This window comes from Pholcus phalangioides, unplaced genomic scaffold (assembly GCF_987345545.1).
Source record: "Pholcus phalangioides strain wild (caught in Gottingen) unplaced genomic scaffold, Ppha-v1.0 ptg000024l_1, whole genome shotgun sequence".
In the NCBI taxonomy this organism is placed as follows: domain Eukaryota; kingdom Metazoa; phylum Arthropoda; class Arachnida; order Araneae; family Pholcidae; genus Pholcus; species Pholcus phalangioides.
The window spans coordinates 30284805-30308830 of NW_028301616.1; the positions used below are offsets into that span (position 1 = coordinate 30284805).

Consider the following 24026-nt stretch of genomic DNA (forward strand, 5'->3'; position numbering starts at 1 on the left):
AACAAAATTTTATTAATATGCTCACACACTGCCTGATGACTGCCGAATCTCAGTGACTGTTCTAAAAAAATGGCACAAGAATAAAAATTCACATGTTAGAAAGTGGCATGCAGAAGATTTTCATTCCTAATGTTGGCAGGTTTTAGGAAAAGGTTGGCCACCACTGCTCTAAATGTTACAAGGATCTTTTATTAACATCTACGAAAAAATAATCAGAGGTCTTGAATTGCAATGTGCTACAGACATTTTTCGCCTACGAAATAAAATATCATCTCACAGTTAGAATTTATTGAGCTTATTCAGCACATAATGCGTGAAAACTTGTAGGCAAAAATAGCTTTCACATTCAAATCATTAAATTCAGTGGAATACAGGCATCTGTCGTTTTACACGATTAATTGGTTCAGCAAAATAATCCTGTGGTGTTTGGTCAGAACATGATATCTCCAAAATCACATTTTTGAGATATATAAGCATTTTCGCTGTTATTTAAAAATAAAAAATAAAGCATACACACAAATAAAAATTAAAATACCATACATCATCATGTTGTTTAGCCGTACGCACATATTTGTGTATTTATCTCACTTCTTATTAGTTATAATTAGCAAGACTTACTTTTAGATCAAAAAGCTATTTTTTGGAGATATTGTGTTCTGCCAAACACCACAGAATTGCGAAGATGAAATGATGTAAAGTAAGTTGAATTTAACATAAGTAAGATAGAGAGATATAGTGGGGGCAGGGGTTCTTCAGAAAAAATACCCAAATCCCAGCAGCAAAATAATTCTTTTTTGAACGAATTGATTAATCAAACTTTTAAATAAATCTAGTGAATTAAGCTACAGCCACATAATTGACTGACAGTTTTCAAAATAGGATAAGAAGAAAATGGTGACAGATATTAAAGTCATTCTTGCGGAATATAAATGTGCAAAGTTAGTAATTACAGATATATAATGTCATTTATGTTGCAAGGGTGTATAGTTTTTAAAATTAAAAAAAATTAAATTTTTATACAGACACCCTGTGCAAACTACTAAACAAAACTAGGGATGGGACGAGTATTCGGCCTATTCACCCCTTTTGCAGATTATGCGGTTCGGCTGAATAGTGCTTAGGTATTCGACCGAATATCTGTGTGAATCTAAGCACAACACACTAATTTTAAAAATTATATTAACTAGAATTTTTCACATAAATTAAAAATTTACAGATTACATTTGTGTTTTGTGTATCCCTTTCTCAGCATTCGAAAACATTGGTGGTCCATTGGTCCGAGACCAGTGATTAAACAATCGGACCACCGAGAAAAAAAATGGGGTAGATCGCAGGACCAATAGCAAAAAGTGTCAGTGCCAGTCAGTTTGACACCTGAAAATGTCTTATTGTTTGCTGAATATGCTATAAAAAAACAAGTGAATTTATGTGAAGACATTTTGTTTTAATTATTTCGTAACCAATGTTGTTTTTTTGTTTGAATCTTAGCAAAAAAACTATTCAGTATATTATGGTTTCTTAGTAGCAAATATCTTTCGCAAAATGTTTTCTGAAAATGTAATTTAAAAAGGAATGCCTCTCTTCACACTTCCACACTTGTTTATCGATAAAGACACAGAATCAATAGTGATGGCTTCATAAGGTTTGACTACAGTTTCAATTGTTTTTTATGGCTTCTTGCACCCCTTTGTGGTATATATTACTCTTCTAAATAACAATGTATTTATAAAAATTATTATTATTATTCAGGAGAGATTTTTTGTTTAGCAGACCACTCATGATGTCTGCGGACCAGTAGGTACTCGTATTCACTGGTCCATGGGACAAGTGATTTGTATTTTTCAATTCTAACGCTGCCTTTCTATGCAAGAGGTTATGTCTGGGTGAATTTCTAGAATGAGTAAAACATGCAACTGAAAATCTTTCTGTAATAATGTGGAAGTGAGCATGAATTACACAAGCTCACTAACTTAAACGTAGACAAAAAATGTATTGAACTACTCAGCAAGGAACATCTAGAGAGGAAAAATGAGTCGTAAGTTTTATGAACCATTAATACTTGAGAGTAAATAATGGTTGATACGTTATTAATTAGGTGTAAAATTGTAACAAGTGTCGATAAAAATTGTAAGTACAGTGATACTTCGGCTCACAAATTTTACTGCCTCGGCTAACAAATACTGATTCAACCAACTAATATTTTTGATGACATGAATGCGCACACTAACATAAAATAGGCCTGTCGTGAGTTGAATTTATGCATCAATCAGAATTACTGTCACTAGAGTCCGATTAACTGTTGTACACGTCGGAATCTTTTTCAGATGTATCTACACTTCTTATTTCTGAAATTATTTGGACCATTTCATATAAAATAAAAGATCCAGAAAAAACAGAAAATGCTTTGGAGGAAAAAAAGAGCCTATGTTTTCGCAGCAAATGTTCTTTCAGTGCAAGACTGGGATTACACTATAAAAGTTTTACAAAGTTTCTTTTTTCATAAAACTTGAAAAACACAACTAATAAGTGTATTGGTTATATTCAAGCGAATGTAAACAATAGGCTTATTGGTTGTTCAATCAGCATCAAAAGATCCAATTCTCCAAAGATCTATAGAATTGAATTTAAGCATTTGTATCATATTTGCTTCATCTAAATCCTGAATCCAACAGATTGTCATTTTAAATACATCATATCTTTTGTTTTGCAAGTCCTTTTTCAGGATTAGCATCAAACTCTAGGCAGAATTTCCCAGGTTGCAATTTCTAAAATCAACTTTTCGAAATAGTTTTATATCAAAAGTTATAGCAAAGTTCATAGCAAAAAAGTAAGTTATGTAGCAAAATCTCTTAAAGGGAGACAGCATAAAGCGAGGGATGCCTGTAAAATCAATCTCTGGAACCCTAGAGAAGGCACAGATTAAGAGGGGGGGGGGATGATCTTTCTCTGAATTATATGGGAAAAATATGTCTGTGTAAAATACAGAACAATCCAACAAATCTTGAAAGGAACGAAAAATGGCCTATCCCGACACATCACTCTGGGTCAGTGCCTACCCTGGGCTAAAGTTCTGTAAGATTTCTACTTGTGGGGGTTCCATGCATGACTATCTCAACATCAAATGGACTTGAGCAAAGTCGTGTTTAACGGTACATCCATATAGCTGAATATAATATGTACTTACACTAAAAATTATAGAACAGAGAATCTCCTCCTATAAAGCCCCCACCCCCTCCATGGACATGAGGCCCTAGATCCATGCCAGATTGGGCCTATGGGTTGAGATGGCCCACATCATATGAACAGCTCTGCTGTCTATATAATGTGGAACAACTTCCATTTTTTCACTCGATATTACACTTGAAAGATTATCTCTTCATAGCTCTCTGTGGCCCCTTTCACCACTTGTGGTGCCCCCAATCTGATTTTCACCCATGGCCACGTAAAATATCCCAGGATCACAGGGGGCCACATCACTCCAGGTTAAGAACCATTGCTTTATAGCATATTGTACAATAACAATTTACAACTGAACAACGTGCATGTGGAGTGGAATGTAACGTATTTCTACAACGTTTATCACCCGTTATTGGCAATCTGACACACAATTAAAATTTCAACATTGATATGTATACTGTCTGAGGCTTTCATGGCCAGCGTTCAATGACTTGTAAGCAGTTTCTAGGCTATTAGGCTATGGTCTAAGATATTTTCTTCCTGATGTTTTGCCTACATCTGCAGTATCTTCTGAGGTTTAACAGACGTAAGTTTCTGTGACAAGTGAGAAAAATTGCACGTCTGTTTAGTAGATGTTTGCTACCTACAGATGTTGGCGAAACTTCAGGAAGAAAATATCTTAGACCATGGCCTAATAGCCCAGAAACTGCTTGTTAGTCATTGATATGTATGTTAAAAAGAGTCCTAATTTATAAATACTACTTATACATAAACACAACGCCAATAAAATTTCACAACAATAATAGTTACATGTTATAGTTCTCATGTTTCTCACAGATTTTGAACACTAAAGCATTAAACTGTGCTGGTTGATCGGCATATACATGGTGTCCCGCACTGTCTATAACCTGGAAGTAAAAATCAAGACGCCATTGTTTTTTTAATTGCACAACCGTAAAAAATGTAAAGTTGAATGAATTTACAGGAGCCTATTCAGTACACAGGTGTCTCTTGCTTCACATGATAAATTAGTACAAAAAAAATCATTTAAAATGAGTTGAATCAGCATGAATAATGAAATTAATGTTCACACACACACACAGCAGCAAAAGAAATTTTTAAGAATGAATTATTCAAAATAATGTCAAATCTAGTAAATTTATGCAGAATGTCAGAATAGTGGAAGTAGTTCATTGAAGATTGAATGATTGTAATTATCTATGGTGAGTATTGAAGGAGGGAGAAATCTGCTCTTCTGAAGTATATCAGCTGTCACTATTGCAACTACACTGTACACATCTGGCACATGTCGGAAAGTGCATGTGTGCACATAACGCCTATCCTAATGTGTTTATAGTGTCAGAGATAAAGAGTTCAAACATGAAACAAACATGTTTTTCATCTATCTCAGAGAAGTTTTGTCATCTATCTCTCTATATATTAAAAATAAAAGTGGTATATGCCTGAATTTTTGTGTTTATGTAAGCATAGTCCCCACAATCATGAAGTGAGCTGTGGCTATGGTATGTCATGTTGTATTGGACAATTATATTCTTTTCTAGAAGGACAAGCCAATTGTGAAAGCTCAGTCAATGATGAGGCTCGTGTTCTAAATGTGCTATCATTTTACCTAAAAGAATCTCATAGTTGGAAGGCTTAGTTGTTTTCCAACTAAACCTAGTTTTGTTTTAGGATGTTTGATTACAGAAATCTTCATCTAATTGCAAAAATAAAAATAAAGTTAAAAAATTATAACATCAATGACAAAAAATTTTTGGTTGTTCAAATTGTATAATTCTAATTCTTTTTTAATAAAAATTCCAAAAAGAACAACAAAAAAACTACTGGCAATGCTGCAGACTTGTTCGTATTCAAAGTTGGAAAACTACTATTTAACCATGCCTGCATTTCATACACATTGCTCTGGAGAATTTCTAACGAATCAGTACATACCAGAATTTGTGTTCTGTGTTTGAGTGTGTCATCTTTTGTGTCATCATTTATGTTGTCATCTTTTGTGTTCTGCTGGTGCAGCCATCGCTCTTTTATATTTTGAACACAAGAGATGAAGGGAATTGAATTTTTCATTTTATGTAAATATTGTGTTGAAGGTCAGCCTGATCTCTGTAAGGAGACTTCATCAAATGGGAGACAGGCTCGCATAGCATATTGAAAAACTACAGAAAACGAACTTCAGCTGATCACCACTATGTCATTAGCTGAGTTTGAACCTAAAGTCCTCGCAATGCTAGTCCATCATAATACCCAACATGATTGCACAGCAGTCAAGTTAACAGGCTTTCTTTCCTTCAAACTGAGCACAACTCGGGTCTATCGCCATGAGCAATTTACTGCCTAGTGAGTTGTGTCGAAAGTTAAGTATGTGTACCTAAGTACAGCATACAATACTACCTAGTCTGAGCGTGTATCTAGTGTTGTCTGATTTTTCAGTTCTGCCATCTATATCTCAGAAGTGAAGTGTAATGATTGAATATTTGTACTGTTTGTAGACACACCTCGAAGTTGGGAATCACAGAAAACTAACTTCAGCTGACCACCACTGTGGCGCCGGTGAGGTTCAAACCTGGGTCCCTGCGATGCAAGTCTGTCACTGACCACTCGACCACCACAATGGCAAGTTAATGAGCTGATAGGCTGAGGCTTCATAATTAAAACATTCATTATTCAGCTGATGGGATTCTTCATCTTTATAAAAAAGCAAGCCCAGAGAATTCCAAATGTCTCTTGGAAATGCCACAGTTGGAGTCTTCTGAAGATGATTTGTTTCAATTATAATTCTGATAGCATTCACAATATCTTTTTTGTTTTTGTTCTTTTTATTTTTAATCAGTCATTTATTTTGTTGAAGCTGTTTTATGAGCTTGACAGCAAAGAGCCTCTGAGTTTCCATCTCATTCATGTTGTTTTCATTTCCAAAAAGAGATATTAATTAGTGAGCTTAAATAAGTCAGGATCAAGCGTTTCACACATTTGTCTCACACATTCAAATCAAACAGATTTCATCATTTTTTTTATTTGCGAGCTTAGGATTTAAATCATTGGAATCAAATTCTACAGGTTTTTTTTTTCTTAGAACTCAACTGCTAAGAAATTATGTTGCAACAAAAAATAATAAGAATAAGAGAGAGAACGCAATGATGACGGACATGATTGGAACCACTGAAAATATTATTTTACCTGTACGCCTACGTAAGAGTTCAGTCTGGAATATTTTATTTGCAATGCTGGTTGCCGGTTCATCCATGACCTTGATCCGTAAATAAATTCGATTGGAACTGTGTAATCGAGTTGACTAATTCTGGTGATCATAGGATGCTTGGGCCACCCAGCTTCATCTGCCATTGCTTTGAAACCAACTTCCCCACTGTAAAAATTATTGGCGATATCATTATAAGGAACACAACATGACTATATTCAATAATTACACACAAAATATCTTCCTACAGTTCATGAAAATATTGATGTACATGAGAGTCAAATTGAGGAAATTCAGAATTTTGACTTTTTATCCATGTTGCCCAAAACCAGTTTGGACAACTGAAAATAACAATATTTGTAATTAGATAATTATTTTTGTGACGAGAAAAATTGTTTCTTTTCTGCGATAGCTAAATTGAGTTAATCTTTTTTAAAAAATGCAATGCACAAAATTAAACAGAGGAAAAAATTATAATATTCTTAATATTTTTATGACCTATAAATAATAGATTGATTGTTTTTTTTAGAAAAATATGACAATCTCCTGTTGGCAATGGCAGTTATACGAGTTTCTGTTTATCACAAAGAAGTGCGATTGGCGAAGAACATTCCAGAAGATTTCCCCCTCCGTATGGTGGCGCCGCCACCTTGGGAGCTGTAAAATAGAATTTTGTGGACCATTTTCTCAAAATTTCGACCGTACCTATAAATAGTGAAGTGATCATGAGAGAGAGTTGGACTTTATGCTCAATAAGAGAACTCTGATCTGGTTAGCGTATATCTCTGCTTCTAAATACATGTAAAAATTGCTGTTCTGTAAATACATTTGTGACATCCTTCACCCTCTGCTTATTTCAAGGACTTGTGAAAAATTATATGGAACAATATAATTGAATATTTTCATGTGCTATAATCTAAATTAATGTCTGCACTAATTTAAATACAAGCCATCTTATTAACTTTGCAGGATTCTGGTCCAAAACACTCTGCTAAATGTTATTGTCAGCAGATTTCCCATCTATTCAAAAGTTGATTACTATAGCACCTTGAGGATTTTCCTGATGATTAGAGATCTCAAATCAGTATCACTGCTACTACCACTAAACTGGCACATGCATTGGTGCATGTTGGAATGTTTCAGACATGTGTTGTGTGCCTAGTGTGTTGTTTCTATGGAATGCCTATTATGTGTTTGAGTAATGCCACTGGTCTTCCATATTCTGAAGCAAACAACTCTGCAGGTTATCTTGCCTGCTATATAATGTGTAAATTTTAAATATTTGTAGGCTTAATTTCTCTTTGTGGAGAGACTTTTTTAAATAGCTCACATTTGTGCCTTGAAGTTGGGAACCACAGACAGGATTCCCAGCAAAACTTGTTTGATCATTTCTCTGACTTTCCCTGACCAAAATTCCTGAAGAAAGAAATATAGTTCAAAATCTTAACCTTCCAAATATTTTTTGAGTTTGTTTTCCTTTCATAGAATTTTCCCCTGATTTTTATGGGATATTTGTATATTTCCTTGACTTTTGCCAAATATTTTACATTTCCCCTGACTTTTCAGGTCACTGGGAACCCTGCCAGAAAACCAACTTCAGTCATGAGTGGAGTTCAAACCTAATTCTCATGATGAGAATCACAATGGATCAGCATTGCTGATAAAACCTAGCAGTGAGAAGATATAGCAAAAAAAATGTATGATAGTTTGAAATGTGAAAGAATTCCTTTAAAATAGAATTGGCAGTGCAATAACAGCCTAAAATTCAAATTATTTTACAAACCTGGGATCTTGAGCATTGCAGTGGTATATGTAACGAGTTATGGACTTATTATTCTTAAGGCAGTGAGAATATTTTTTCTGTAGATCTCGACGAAACCTGTCTACTAAATAAGGTCCTAGGAAGAAATTTTATGCAATATAAATACAATTAGTTTCATTTTAAATTGATTGTAACATCAGTTCAAGAGAAAAAATTCTTCAGCATCATAGCACTCTAATCAATTTCTTTGTTGTCAGAAACCTACTCAAAATCCTAAACGCAATATAAAATACTGATTTTGAAGAAATTTAAAATACAACAGTTTCTTGATTTTAAAATAATATGGAGGGAATCATATGGAAGAGGGTGAGCATTTTTGTCAGAGTTTTTAGTGATGAAGTACCACCCCCCCCCCCCCCCAGCTGGTAGCAAAAGAAAAAACTGCAGTATAATAAATAATCTAACTCTTCAACATTAAGAAATATGATCTAAAATTTTTTTACATGCCGAAAGTTTTTAAAAATTCTATATCCTGGAATTATTAGTCAATTCTTAATTTAAAAAAAATATTGTGAAAATAATAGGCTTTCTCACCAGCAGGCCCAACAGCACGAAGCGCAGCAAGAAGGTTGAATCCAGATATGAAAGTATTAATGAACTTAACCCAGTTAGGTAACTCATATTTGTGGATGAGAGAGATGGGTCGCTCGGGAAATCCCCATGGATCCACTAGTACAAGCATACCAACATGCTCGGGATGTTTCATAGCGTAAGACGTAGCCAAGAATCCTCCCATGTTATGACCAAGGAGAATCATTTTATCCAGCTTCAGTGCCTTGCGCCACATTTCTATGGCTAAAAGAAAAATTTCACATAAAATATGTATAAGCACCATATAACATAAATTAAAATCACTGATAATTTTCAAGGGAAAAAACAAAATATATGCAAATATTAGTAAAATTTTTTTTTAATACTACAGTATAACCTGAATATCAGACAAGACCCAGACTCTGTCCTCCGAGGGATATAAGCACCTTTACCCTATACAGTATAAACTGTCACTTTGGTCACCTCCCTATATTGGACAGTTTTGAATGGAACTGACTACAATCCAATATCAAAGCACGACCACAATAAATACTCCATATCCTGGTCATTGGATAACCTCTGAGTACTTATCTTGGACAAAGTAAATATTCTTTGCTAAACAGATCTGGGGAGCTTGCAGGTAAGCATTGAATAGGGGAAAGAGAAGAGACACGGGTGGAAAAAGTTTGGGAACTCCTGGTCTAGAGCATTTCCTTCCTGACGTTTCGCAAAAATCAGTGGCAGGCATCTTCTGAGGTTAAATGTACATAGGTTTCTGCAACAAGTGCTGCGCTTGTTGAAACCTACACTTTTCTCATTTTTCTTGCTTGTCACAGAAACCTATGTGGTTTATCCTCAGAAGATGCCTGCCACAGATGTGGGCGAAAAACATCATGAAGAATATATCTTAGAGCATGCCTAATTACCCAGAAAGAGCTTGTAAGTCATTGAAAGTCCATGAAAGTCTTAGAATAGTAAAGTCACTGATTATGAAGTCACTGAAGTCACACATCTCTGAAAGTCACCATATAATTTAATTATGTTATAGACATATAATATAAAAATTTTAATTGCACGTCAGATTGTCAATAACAGGTGATAAATGCTCTAGAAATATGTTACACTCCACACACACATTGCTGAGTAGTAAATAGTTATTTCAATAGAAAAATGGTTCTTAACCTGGGGGCATATGCCCCCACCCCTGCGATACTTTATGAGGCCACGGGTGAAATCATATATAAAAAAAGGGAGCACCACAAGTGGTGAAAAGGGCCACAGAAAGCTAGCTGTGAAAAGAAAGCTTTCAAGTGAAATATGCTCTGAAAAAAATGTAACTAGTTTCAGAATCCAGCAAAGTTGCCCATATAACCTGGGTTATCTCAACTCATGGGCCCATTCCGGCATGGCACCAGGCCTCATGTCTATGGGGGAAAGGGGGAATGTTACATCCAGCTGCTATATAGGGGTGCCGTGGAACATCAATTTGCTCAAGGACCTTTGATGTTAAGATGGCTATACATAGAACCCCACAAGTAGGAATCTTACAGAACTTTAGCCCAGGGTAGTGAAAGTAAATTTTAACTTTGGAATTATGAATAAAAGAAAGTTAGCGGAGGTGATCATAGGAAAGAAGTCAGTGATTAATTTGACATTTAATTAGTGCATTTAAATTTAGACATATATAATTACTTAAGATATTGTTATTAATTATAGAGATATTTTATCACAATTATTTTCTAACACCTATTCAATAGGTTAATGCTTGTAAGCGTAGGTTTTTTTGTCATATTCTACTAATTAAAGCATTTTTATGATGCCATAAAATATTTTTTGTACCTCTATAGCTTGGACATCTCTCTATCTCGGACAGATTTTAATGGAACTGTAGGTGTTTAACTTATATACATATATATATATATAGATAGATAGGTTTTATATTGCATTTAATGTTAATTTAGAATGGGCAAAAATTTGTTTAAAAAATTAGAGTATCCAAATAAAAATTCATTATAACAGTTTTTTATGCAGGCAGACAGAATTTAATTCTATAATACGAGATTTCTTCTCTACTGGCTATGTATTTTACCTGAGAACACTCATACTGAATGTTAGAGAACTGTTTGCTTTTGAAATATTGCTGTAAAGAAATCCCCAGTCACCCTTGGGAATGGTACATTTCACTTCACTCGATGGTAGCTGAATTGAATGTATCATCTCCCCTGCCCTCTTGGGAAAAATTCATTCTTGGAGTCACATATGGCTAGGTAAGATGTGGGGGGGGGGGGGGCACAAGAGAAGAAAAAATGGTTTTAAGGGGGCAATGGACATTAAAAAGTTAAGAAACATGTTCCAACCTTCCAACCCCAATGAAAAATACAGTAGGACCATAATTAGGCCTAGTCAAGCTAATATGAACTAGACTTAACTCGAATATTACTTAACCTTACATGCACCTTGTACCACCTTCCTCTGCTGAATTTCTAATGAATTGGTACATGCAGGAATGTGTGTTCTACATGTATACATTATCCCTAATGCATTTACATTGTCTGAGGTGTATTTGTTTCATGTTCTGCTGATTGCTCCCATGGCTACACCAACATAAAAGATCTTATACTTTATTTGTAGATTCTACCACCCGCCAGGTCTGCTCCATCTCCCCTACATAAAGGGCAGATATTATCCTTTTCAGGAAACACTCATCCAAGTTCTTCTAAGCCTGCAGAGCTCTCACTACACTTTGCAACATTCTGTGGACTAGTTTGGCACAATGCAAGGTATATTAGCACAAGTAAACTTTCCCCGACTTCTTCTTGTCAACCACAGGTCTTCTGCTGTACTTCTGTGATTTCAGGGCAAAATAACTGGGTTCTTAACTCCCAAAAGAAAACAAATATTTATTTTATCCAACTTCCCCAATGAAACCATCATGTCTCTTTGGCCCAAACTTTCACACTACACCCACTTTTTCGAATGTCTCGTTTCTTTTTTCTTTCTCTCACGATTTCTGCGTCTCCCAGGCCTTCTTCCAACTCTTTTCTCCTGAACTTTACACACCTACATTTTTTAAATCAATTCATGAATAGTATTTGGAATAATCTTAAGACCTGCTGTATAAACACGATATTTTACTTTTGGAGAACAAATCATACAAAGGATGAAATACATTCTGGCCATTGGAATCATACATACAATATGTAAATTGCTGTTCAGCTTCACTGGCATCTAGGCTGAAAGTTGGACGTGAACTTCGACCAAAACCAAGAAGATCCAAAGCATATAAAGGGTGGTGTAAAGAGAGGCTGTCCAGATTACTGATCCACATTCCTATTCCAGATGCGAATCCATGGAGTAAAACGATTGGTAATTTTTCTGAATTCCCATCCGGATGCATTTTCAGGGTCCATATGAAGTTATCTTCAGAGCCCCAACAACGACCAATATTCACATACATAGCACTATAGGGTCTTTGAAGATCTAGAAAATATAAAATGTGAAAATAATATATAAGAATGACAGAGCAAATATAGAATTACTTAATAGTCTATAAACAATTAAAATCCTTGCAAAACAGCTTTTAATTTAATTATTTTAGAAGATTTACTTTGTTTCTTCTGAGGAAGGATTTGCAATTTACTTAAGAATTTTTTTAGTTTGCATCTAAAGCATTACATCCATGCCATATAATAATGGGTATCCAGACATCTTCATACAACAAAATTAAGATAGATATGACCCAGCAATGATACGAAATAATACAGGATGATCAGGGCCTTAGTATGGGCCAAAAAGCAGCTCAATATCTGAGGTTTCCATGTTGATCTTTCTGAATCTAATTAATTTACTTCAGAGCCTTCTTCAAGTTTGGGAGCTCCGGTTGCCCCCCCCCCCCCCCCCGCCCCACATAGTTATGATCTCGAAGGTGATGCTTAAGCCGGGTCCACATCCACGGTGTTGTGCAGCATAAAACCAGTTTTTGAGACACAGCAAGGTTGATGTGGATGGTGAGCAGTGCAACATTGCTAACCCTCATTCTTATCTGAGTGCGATCCATGGAGAGCCAGTACACCAAAAGGAATTGGCTCTTTCATGCATGTACTAGCTGCATGGAGTGAGTTTTCTTCTTCCAAGGGTGTGCTGGATTAGTGGAAGGCAGTTTAAAAAGCCTATATTTGAACAATATCAACTTCTATGCAGTGTGTGTTGAGGGAATGTGGCGGATGGAGACAAACACTTCCTTCTACAATTCAAAGATATTAAACGTTTATTATACAATTAAATTTACAGAACCTACAAGAACGAGTGGACCGCGTGACTGTCTCGTTTGAGCGGCACAACCCAAGTTCAGCCTCACTATCGAGCGGGCATGCTCTTTTCCCTATTCCACAGACAGTGCCATCCAAAGGTGGATACTGTCACCGCAAGTGACATGTTTTCCTTCTTCTATGCTTGAAAAAAAAGACAGATTACTGGACGGGCTGGATTATCGAGAGTTTACTGTACTTAGGATAATGCAAGAACTAGCTGATATGTTTATACAGGGCTCCAACTAGGTGGATCTGGTGCCTCTGGCCCTGGACCAAAGGAGGGGATGCTAATTTCACCCTTTAACCTCTCCTTCAACATTACAAAGGAGCCACCAAAATGTGATTGCCCCGGCTGACCAAGTATCTAGTTGCAGCCCTGCCAGATGGCATCTAGATACTTTCAGCTTTTTTAAAATGATTATTCAAATTTTTTCTAAAAGAAACATTTCGCTAGAAACAGTACTTACTGGAGAGAACTTCCTTCTCGGAAGCCTCTAAGGTCTGCGACGATGTTGGACACCATTTCAGCCACGATGATATACAAGCTGGGCTCAATCTTGACACAATATCTAATAAAAGACTGACCAAACTTGACAGAAACAAAGCTATCACATTTATGTCATTCTTGTTATTTTTCAACTTTTGAGTGGTAGCCATTCCTGCAGCATGGCCTCTGTTGGAAAGCAAAATAAACATGAACTCAGCATTGGATTAACTGAACTGCACCAGGTAACTTTATTTACATTATTGCATCTCCATTGAATAATATTTATACAAAAACCCCATTTCATACCAACGAATATTTTTGCACTTGTACCTATTAGGCCGAAGGCACTTTTTGATTAAAAATCACCAATAACATGTTTGAGATAACATGGGAAATTTGGAAAATTTTATACACTGAGCTGACCGTTAGAAAATATAGAGTGAAATACCATGCATTAAAGCCCTATTTCACACGCAATAGCAGCCTTGGGATCTATGAGAGGTATTAAAATTACGATTAACTATTAACTAAATTCTATTTCAAATTCGAATGTGTAAGGCACTAGTCCTCAAACTTTTTTCAACCGAGGCTCCCTTGTCCAATTCATAGTTCATCTGCGGCTCCCCAGAATAGTTTATATATATATATATATATATATATATATATATATATATAGCAGATACTTTCTTTTATAAAAAACCACTTCAAAGCTTTTTTTACTGTAAGGCCTAGGGATCAAGACCTCCTTCTAACCTGGAGGGGCTCTCAAACTTATCCACCTGCTGTGCTCCTAAGAGCAGGTTCTACAATACAAAGAAAAATACAAGTTTTTCGGTCTTCTGGTTCCGAATGAATCATTCAATGGGATTTCTCAGCACCACATGAACCGAATAGGACCATTTCCCTTTGGCAGAAATGTGCAACTTTATCACGCTAAACATTTTTGTGTTTTCCTTGAGCGATGCATCATCTGTTCTGTCGTTTGCACATCCACATATTTTTGCACAATCAAAGAGAGACACAGAAAGGAAGGGAAAGGAAACACAACAAAAGTAAAGCCCAGGTTTTCCTAGAAGTAGGTTTTTTGTGCCATGAACCAAACTGAATCATTTCGAAGAAAAATGTTACACAATCACTTTTCACGTATTTTTCTAGCAAGACACATCAGCTCAGGGCTGCTGGCATTTGCTACTCTGCGTTTGCATGCTCTGGTTTGAAGGGAAATGAAAGAAAACAACAAAAATGAAGAGAAAATGGGTGAAACTCATGGCGCACACGACACATTTGACTCCTCTAGTAGTCATAAATCACCCCGATGTAAAACGCTGGTGTTAAGCTTGTTGTGCTCTGCAGGGAAACAGTCAAACTGCTTTGCTTTTCTTATTGGTGAGTGGACGGCGTTTTGCACTGGTGATTCATGTTGCACGCAGAACAGAAAACCTGCTCCTAGGAAACCCCAGCTTAAAGACAGGTGAAACGCACAGCGCACAATGCATTTGACTTTTCCAGAAGCAGTCTACCAAACACACTGGACGTAAAGCACTGGCATGCGGAGTGTTGTGCTGTGTAGCAAAACACTCAAAACGAGTCACGCAGCTTTTCCTATTGGTGAGTGGATGGCATGCAGCGACGGGCAACTCACATTACAAGCACACAGAAGAACCTGCTCCTAGGAAAACCCAACTCAAGGGGTAGCCATGAACCCTGCCACCCTACACGTTGTGAACTACTGATAATCAAGAGAATAATAAAATAATAGTTCCTTGAAAACATGTGGTTTTCCATAGATAAGTATATTTTTAAAGGCATAATCAACGCCCGAAATTATTAAACCAGGCGCGATGGCGTTACTTTGTGATGAGCTTAATTCATGGGACCATTGGGATGATCAAAAGCTTTTTGATTGCATAACACAATTTATTTAAGCGTAGTTTAACTGCGTACTCGATATAATTTAATATAAATATGTCTTTGAACAATATTCCCTCGTCCTAATTAATAACGCAACTTACCTAGATGCAATGGGTTGGCGCAGTCTCGTCTCCAAGTGCATTTTATAACTTGGGCAATTGGCTTATGAAGTGAGAGGACATGTGAGGTTTTTCAATCTTCCGAGGTATTGCGTAAATAAACAAATCGCACATCATCCCTCAACCTCTATTAATACCAACTACCTCTCCTAATAGTGAGAATATCGCTAGAAAAATGATAGTTCTTCTTGAAGTCAATAGATGACGCTAACACACACTGAATGCCGTGACCATACTACTGGTAATTTGATGGGACTCCTCCGAACCTCAAGTGGTCTTGTGTGTTTTCTTTCCCTTTCCTTCAAACCGGAGCATGCAGACGACAGAGCAGCTGATGCCAAGGCCTTATATTATAATATAGCCGTCCGATCTAATGCGCCCCGCTAGGAAAACACGAACGCGTAGCGTGATTGTGTAACACGTTAACGTGTAGCAAAGTTGCTGCCGACGCGAAATTATACTGTTCGGTTCACGCGGCGCAAAACACCTATTCCTAGGAAAACCCGGCTTCAGCGTCACCTATCCACAGACCGGGGCCATTCAAGTATTACGTAAGCAGATTTTCAGCCATTTTTGACCCCCCCCCCTCCCCTCCTTGTCTACAAAACATTGACCTCCCTCTCCCCTTGTCAGCAAAATTTCGTCAGCAGCTTAGGATATTTCATATTGTTCAATTACGATATCTCGCCAACATTGGCGGTGACTTGGCGACCGAAATATGTAGCACTGCCAAATCGGTTCGTTTGTCATCAGTCGAGATCTGTACTCGCGGAGTCTGGGTTGTGTATGGTGTATGTTGTCTGGGTTGTGTATGGTAATTGAGTATGAAGCACTCCGTATTACTTTGCAAACTCCGTTATTTACTCTACTACACCTTGCGTCTGTAGAAATCGCAAGAGGTTATTGGCTCCAGGTCACGTTGTCACTGCGCGGTAACCAGAAGTGAAACCGAAATGGCTCCGATGGACGTTAGGCTCCAGATCGACAGATTGCAGTGTCAAAAGGACTGGACACGATGGAAAATGTCGACACTGCTGAAGACCCATGAACTTTTGGATTTTGTAACGGGAGAGAAAGTTCCTCCGAGAGGAAAGGAAAACTCGTCGCTCGCCGAGGCAGCGGAGTTTCGTCAATCCAAAAAGGACTTCGACGTAGGTGACGCTAAAGCACTGTTGCTCATAACTCAGAGCCTAGATGAAATGAACTTTGACTTCGTAAAAACGTGCACAACAGCCAGAGAAGCGTGGGAAAAGCTGCTAGCGATCTACGACAAGTCATCGTCGCATCGACTAGACCGGCTGTGGACGGAGTTTTTCCACCTAGAGTCAAAGCCGCTTGTAAGTTAAGCGTACCCACTCAATGTTAAAGAAAGGCCGCGGAATTGATGGCAGCGCCATCTGAAGTTTGATGGGTCAAACTTGCCGATTGATCACGTGGCTCCCACGCTTCTCTTCCCCCTTCCCTTGATCGCGTTATTCCGATTTCAACTTCGATTTATTTTTCAGTCTATTGCCTGAAAATGTCTATTGCCTGGAACCTAAAAATCTTAATTCCCACTAAAGCGGACATTTTTTACTTCTTTATAGGAGACGTACTTGTGCATAAAAATATAAATCACTCAGTAACAATAACAATGTTATCGACACTTCAACAGCTAAATCTATACTTGTGAACACCCGTCTTCGTGTTCATTTTACACCCATCAAATGCACGCGGACTTATTCAATAAATATAATTTTAGTTGGCCCTCAGAAGGCCCGTTTTTATAATTTTAAAGATGAACAATTTGCCAAAATAACCACGAGCAATAGCTAACCAACCTAACCGAGAGTCTTCACATGAGTAAGTAAACAAAATGGCGCCGTGATGGGGAAATGCATTATGGGAAATGACTTTCCTACCCGATGCTAGCAGCCAATCACAGGCCAGCAGGTACCCATCTAAACAGAGAGGGCGCTGATGCCGTTTGGCTACCAGTTTAACGATAGGACTGTTTACGCTTACTCTTAATGCAGCTTTGCCTAGAGTGGAGCGAGAAAGAAACTGTCGCGTCTTTCATCAGTCGCTGCCAGAATATATTCATCGAAGCAAACGCCGAGCTTCGCCGCATTTTAAAATGTGAGGTTCCCAGCGCGATGTTGCTGTTTCGTATTGTGTCAACACTACCGAGGGAGTACCTGGCCTTCAAGACGGTATGGGATGGTGTACCGCTGGATGAACGGTCAATCGAGCTCTTAACAGAACGGTTGTGCGGATTCGAACAACAAAGCAAGTTACAACGGCTCAGCGTTACGCGCGGAGAAAATGGATCCCTTTCCCGGCGAAAAGAAACTCGTATCGAAAAGAAAAGGCGAGAAATGGAAACAAGGACAGAAAAATCACGGAAAAACTGGATCTACCGCGAAAATAACGTGTTTCCTGTGCGGAAAAATCGGTCACGAGAAAATTGACTGCCCTCAACGAAAAATCGACGAAAGTTCATCGTCGTCGCCGAATTCGGGCTCCGCGATGTCGTGTATGTTACTAGAAGCGGCCGAAAGCTGGATTGCGGACTCGGGAGCATCACACCACATGACACCAAATAGCGATGTATTCGTGAATTTCGAGAAATTCGAACTTCCGGAAGTTGTCAATGCTACTGGTGGGGAGAAGCTTCTTGTATATAAATGCGGTCGGATAAACGTAAAAACGAAAGTCAACGGTAAGTGGAATCGCAACTTTCTCACTGATGTCTGGTACGTTTCCGATTTGAAATGTTAGTTCTTCTCCGTAACGCATGCTCTCGAGAAAAATCTGTGTGTGATTTTTGTGAATAGGTATTGCTACGTTAAAAGAAACCGCGTGACTGTTGAGTTGGACAAAAATCGAATAATGGTTTGTTCAGCATGAACATGGTTATTGAGAAACCAAAAGTGTTTGTACCAGTACTCGTTTCAAGTTCGAGTGACACTCTCCAGTTAATGCACGAGAGGTTGGTGCATCAAAATAAAAAACACTGTGAAAAATTTCCGTGTCTGCTGGTGAAACTCAATTTTGTGTTGGGTGTGCGTATGGGAAGTCCCATAGAAAATCATTCATTCAAGTCTCGAATGATTAGAGCAACACAACCAGGTGAACAAATCAATGCTGATGTTGTAGGACCCATGGAAGAAGTCTTTGTTGGAGGTTCTCGTTTCATGCTGATTATGAAAGATGACTACACCAAGTTTCGTCGTGTCTTCTTGAAAGCTAAAAGTGAAGTGGCTTCTTTCATCGAGAATTTTCTCAACGAAATTAAAACAACAGGTCATGTTGTGAAGCAATTTCTATGTGATTCCGGAACAGAATTTGTAAATAATGCAGTGGAGAAAATTCTTAATGATCGTGGTATTGAGATGCCTGTGTCCATGGTTGAAACATCTGAACAAAGTGGGGCGGTTGAACGTGAAAATCGCAGAGTTGTGGAAGCAGCCAGGGCCATGGTTCATCATAAGCAACTTCCTAAGAAGCTGTGGGCAGAGGCATGCAAAACTGCTGTACTCGTTCTCAACCACACAAGTCCGACTCCAGTAAATGGTGAAACACCGCATGAGCTGTGGTTTGGCAAGCCAGACAATTTTGATTTCAAACGTCTACGAGTGTTTGGTACTAGGTGTTATGCTCATCAACCAAAACAAAGGCGTCGAAAGTGGGACAGAAAGTCTTTGGAAGGACTGTTTGTTGGTTACCAGGCTAACGATGGCTATCGTGTGTACATACCATGTAAAAATGGTGTCGAATTATCCTACAGCGTTACTTTCTGTAACGAATCGTCATTCAAACCAGAAACTGTGGATTTCATCGAAAATTGTGATGAGTGCAGTGATGAAGATGATAACATCCAAGTGTCCCTCAGGACTGATGATGAACGCCAAGAAAAACCAAAAATTTCCGAAAGGCGGTATTCTCTTCGAGAACGTAGACCACCTCCTTTTCTTACAGAAAATTATGTGCTGTTGGTCAGTACCTTGACTGGTGTTAGCACTCCTAGCAGTTATAGTGAAGCTGTAAGTTCGCCTGAAGCGAAAATGTGGCATCATGCCATGGAGGAAGAAATGGGGTCTCACGAAGAGAATCGAACATGGGAACTGACATAACTTCCTACCGGTAAAAGAGTTCTTGACAACAAATGGGTGTACCGAATCAAAACAAAAGCAGACGGATCACTTGACAAGGTGAAAGCTAAGCTTGTCACAAGAGGTTTTGCGTAGAGAAAAGGTCAAGATTATGATGACTTGTTTTCACCCGTTGCTCGTTTTGATACCCTGCGTACTGTTCTCAGTGTTGCGGCTTCACATAAATTGTATCTTCATCAATTTGATGTGAAAACGGCTTTCCTGTATGGATTTCTTCATGAGGAAATTTATATGCGACAACCAGAGGGATATGATGATGGCTCTGTTCGAGTGTGTCGTCTTATGCGTTCGCTTTATGGACTAAAGCAAGCTCCTCGATGCTGGAATCGTCGATTCGTGCAATTCATCACCAAGTTGAATTTTCAACAATCTCAGGATAACTGATTAGTTCACTAGACTCGTTCTTGGGTGTCCAAGTTCAACAGAAAGACAATGGGGACATTTTCATATCTCAAGGCCTGTATGCTGAGAAAATCTTGCATCGTTTTGGTATGGAGCAAGCTAAGCCAGTAGCTACTCCATGTGGAACCACTAAAGACTAAAGCTCAGGGGGGAGCTGATCCTGTCGATGTTCCTACAGAGAAGCAGTTGGGTGCTTACAGTATCTAGCTGTGGCTACTCGCCCGGATATAGCTTTTGCTGTAACTTTTGTGTCACGAGCTTTGTGCAAACCAACAAAAGATGACTGGATTCTGTGTTTACAGTGATGCATATCATGCTGGTGATCAGAAAACTCGAAGGTCAACTTCTGGAATGGTCTCTTTGAATTCAGGTGCTGCTATCACCTGGTGGTCAAGACTTCAACACAGTGTAGCCATCTCCTCGACGGAAGCCGAGTATGTAGCTGCAAGTGCAGCTGCTAATGAGCTGGTGTGGTTGAAGCTGTTATTCAAAGAGCTTATCGGATTCTTTGACATTCCAGTTCTCTATGTGGACAACCAAAGTGCAATAAAGTTGGTGCAAAATCCACAATTTCATCGTAGATCAAAGCATATTGACGTCCGGTTTCATTCAGTGCATGAAAAATGTGAAAATAATGTAATGTCTGTGATGTATGTACCGTCGCGAGATCAAAGGGCTGATGTTATGGCGCAAATGAGATATTTTAGCTTTACAATATTATTTTTGAGAACTATGACCATTTTTCTCCTTATATGAATATCTTTCAACACTTAGGCCAGTGATTCGAATAGGGCATACAGAGCGTGGTTACCTTGGCCACAAAATAACCCTTATCTACGGGGAGTGCTAGTGTTCCATCTTAATTAACATTTTCCACATGAAAACAAGTAAAAAGAACCAAATTACTACAAGTCACACATACACATTTATAATTTGAGATAATTAAATTTTAATTACTTTTCTTCCTCAATGTGATATTTTAACAATACAGCAGCATCATTTAAAATACTTCAAAACTGACATTGAGCAAATTCAAAAGTCTCTTATAGCAGAAAATAAATGCTTTTCCAACATCAACATTTAACAAACCTTTACTTTAAACAGAGAAACAAACATATTAAACTAATCCCGAAAATGTGCATTGTCATAGCGATCATTAGAATTAAGACACATATAAGAAATTTCTACTTAACTGGAAAATTCAACGGGGGGAGTTTGATCTAACCTCAAAGAAATCACGATATTAACAAAACTTTACAAATTTCCAGATCACCGCCACGAACTCAAAAGAAATGGTGAATGAGAGAGAGAACAAAGAGGAAAAATACCTCACATACTCACAAATTCCGAGTGACTCGACGTTCTGCCACCCAGGGGGTCAGTGTTCCTGCCACAGTTCTTGGATCTCGAATCAAGTTCTAGGGACATCGGGAAACAGGAGGCCTATCCAAGATAGGACAAAACTCTCCGGATCTTTCTCAGCTGGCATAACACGCTCTCAGGCTCTGCTCTGGACATGGTGACAGGCTTCAGGATTGCCTCGGCAACAAAATGGAGAAACTACTGCGGTAGCAAACAGCAACATCTCGCGAGAACGATTTCACATTACTAAGATCAAATTTACCGCGTTTTTCTCGACGAGAGAAAACACGGAACACCGAACCCAGTCTGACCAAAGAAAACTGACCAACCCACCGACGTTTCGAGGGTATAAGTAAATTGAAAAGTGGGCGTGGCCTCGAAAATGCGCACACTTTGATTCGTGGCGTAAATTTTTACGACATCAATTTTGACCAATTAAGGTGAAAGGGCAAGTCTAAAATCCGGACAAAATAACGCCCTGAACGAAACTTTCTTCCTACGGGGAGACTCTTCTGATCCCAAGGACAATGCACTAAATGTTATACAAAAAGGAAAACGCTTAATTATGCACACACATCATTAAAAAAAATACAAATCAAATTTTACCATTAGATGGGAAATTAATTCCGCGTTCCAATGATAGGTCACATGACATACTTCGACGCATAATTAATGATACAGGAAGAATTTCGTCATATGACAAAGAAAATTAAAAAAATTAATTAACACATGATTTTAAATTCAAGATGACACATAGAATACACTTTCTTGAAATATCTAAATATTTTCCAATCAGAATTATTATCCAACTTCAACGTTAACAAATATCAACAGCACGTGTGTAAGTTTCCATTTAAAAAGAAAAATTATTAATGAATTACTTAATTAATGACTCCAAAAAAATAGTTCAGCATGTATGTCTCATCCTTCAGAAAAATTCTGATGACGTTGCAAAAAGTTTCAAACACGAAAAGCGGTAATTTTGTGTGTTTCCATCCGCAAAAATAAACAAACAAACAAAAAAATATTCTCTCCACGTCACCTTCGAGATCGGAAACGAAAGTTCGAAAAATGGCCATCTCCTGCCTTACTATCCTGGAACAAATTTAAATTTTTACAAACTCTAAATTTTTCCAACAAAGATGCCTCAAAATCGGTTCACTGTTGACACCAAGGAGCAAAATTTCCAGGGGATTAATTTAAAATAATCGGTCAAAGTCTACGATATTGAGATCGTGTGGAAAATCAAAAATTTCGAAAACACATACCGTGTGTCCAAAAAAAATATGTGTGTAACCTACTCGTTTTCCCAACTGAAAAAGGACAACAAACTAATTTTCTTACAACACAAAACACATATCTACTATTTGACATATAAATATGATATGAATAACTCTCGATTACAAAAAAACTCTATGTCATATATCAAAAGAGGGGGAAAAGTGTGGCATGACTTTTCCACCTTGACACTGATATCATGACAAAGCCATTGTCAAAAGTAGTTTATAATTGTATTCGCAAAAATATTGGGCTTCATATCGGGAGGCAGTGTTGAATTACGATATCTCGCCAACCTTAGCGGTGACTTGGCGACCGAAATATGTAGTACCGCCAAATCGGTTCGTTTGTCATCAGTCGAGATCTGTACTCGCGGAGACTGGTTTTGTGTATGTGCTAAGCGTCATGTAATATTTTTTGTTTCACTTTACTATTAATAAAAGTAATAATTAAGTATGAAGCAGTCCATATTATTTTGCAATCTCCGTTATCTACTCTGCTACACCTTGCGCCTGTAGAAATCGCAAGACATATCTTCAAAAAGGGGTAGTTGATGACGTAAGCAATCTTCAACCCCCCCCCCCCCTTCTTGTCATCAAAAGTTAGCAAATCCGAACACCCCCCCCCCCTTGTCATCAAAAGTTAGCAAATCCGAACACCCCCCCTGACGCAATACTTGAATAACCCCCCCTCAACCCCGTCCACAGACTGAAAGACATCATCCGGAAAAAAAATTGAACAGCTTATGGAACAGGTGCTGCTATCTAACATTTATAAGAAACGAAAGAATTACCTTTGGTAGAACGGCTTTGACCAGAGGGAAAAAAATATTCCAAGTTTTTTTTGTTTTTTTTTTAAATAAAAAAATACCAAATTTAGATATTTCCTAAAACAATAATTCTGCTAACATTTGTAATTTATGACAATATCCTATATTTACTGTCAAAATTTCCATTATCTTCAACAGTTATGAAAAAAAAGTGGTGACTTAATATCCGGGACATATGGTCGGATTATTCATCGCAAGACATTTTCACCTCTCATAATTTAATGGATATATCATCAAATTTATCAAACTTACATCTCATTTCAATGCATTTATAATTTATTTACATGTATATCGAAGCAATAATTAATAATAATTGTTTATTACAAAAAACTGGGATAATGCCACTGCTTCTCAACATAATAACCATTTTCAAAACAATCAAAAATAAATAAATAAAATAAAAAAAAAAACATTGCAGTCAATATTT

General features: G+C 37.6%; 1 protein-coding gene across 1 annotated transcript; it reads right to left on the reverse strand.

Moving 5' to 3' along the window:
• On the reverse strand, window positions 1-15668 carry LOC149069205 ((Lyso)-N-acylphosphatidylethanolamine lipase-like). The gene is made up of 8 exons (XM_089250626.1): window positions 15557-15668; window positions 13525-13730; window positions 11943-12227; window positions 8751-9011; window positions 8178-8292; window positions 6376-6562; window positions 3988-4085; window positions 1-253 (listed from the first exon to the last, which is right to left on the reverse strand). Exons 1-8 carry the CDS (start codon window positions 15595-15597, stop codon window positions 199-201), a joined length of 1248 nt encoding a protein of 415 aa, XP_089106752.1. The 5' UTR covers window positions 15598-15668; the 3' UTR covers window positions 1-198.
• Window positions 15669-24026: the final 8358 nt, after the last annotated feature.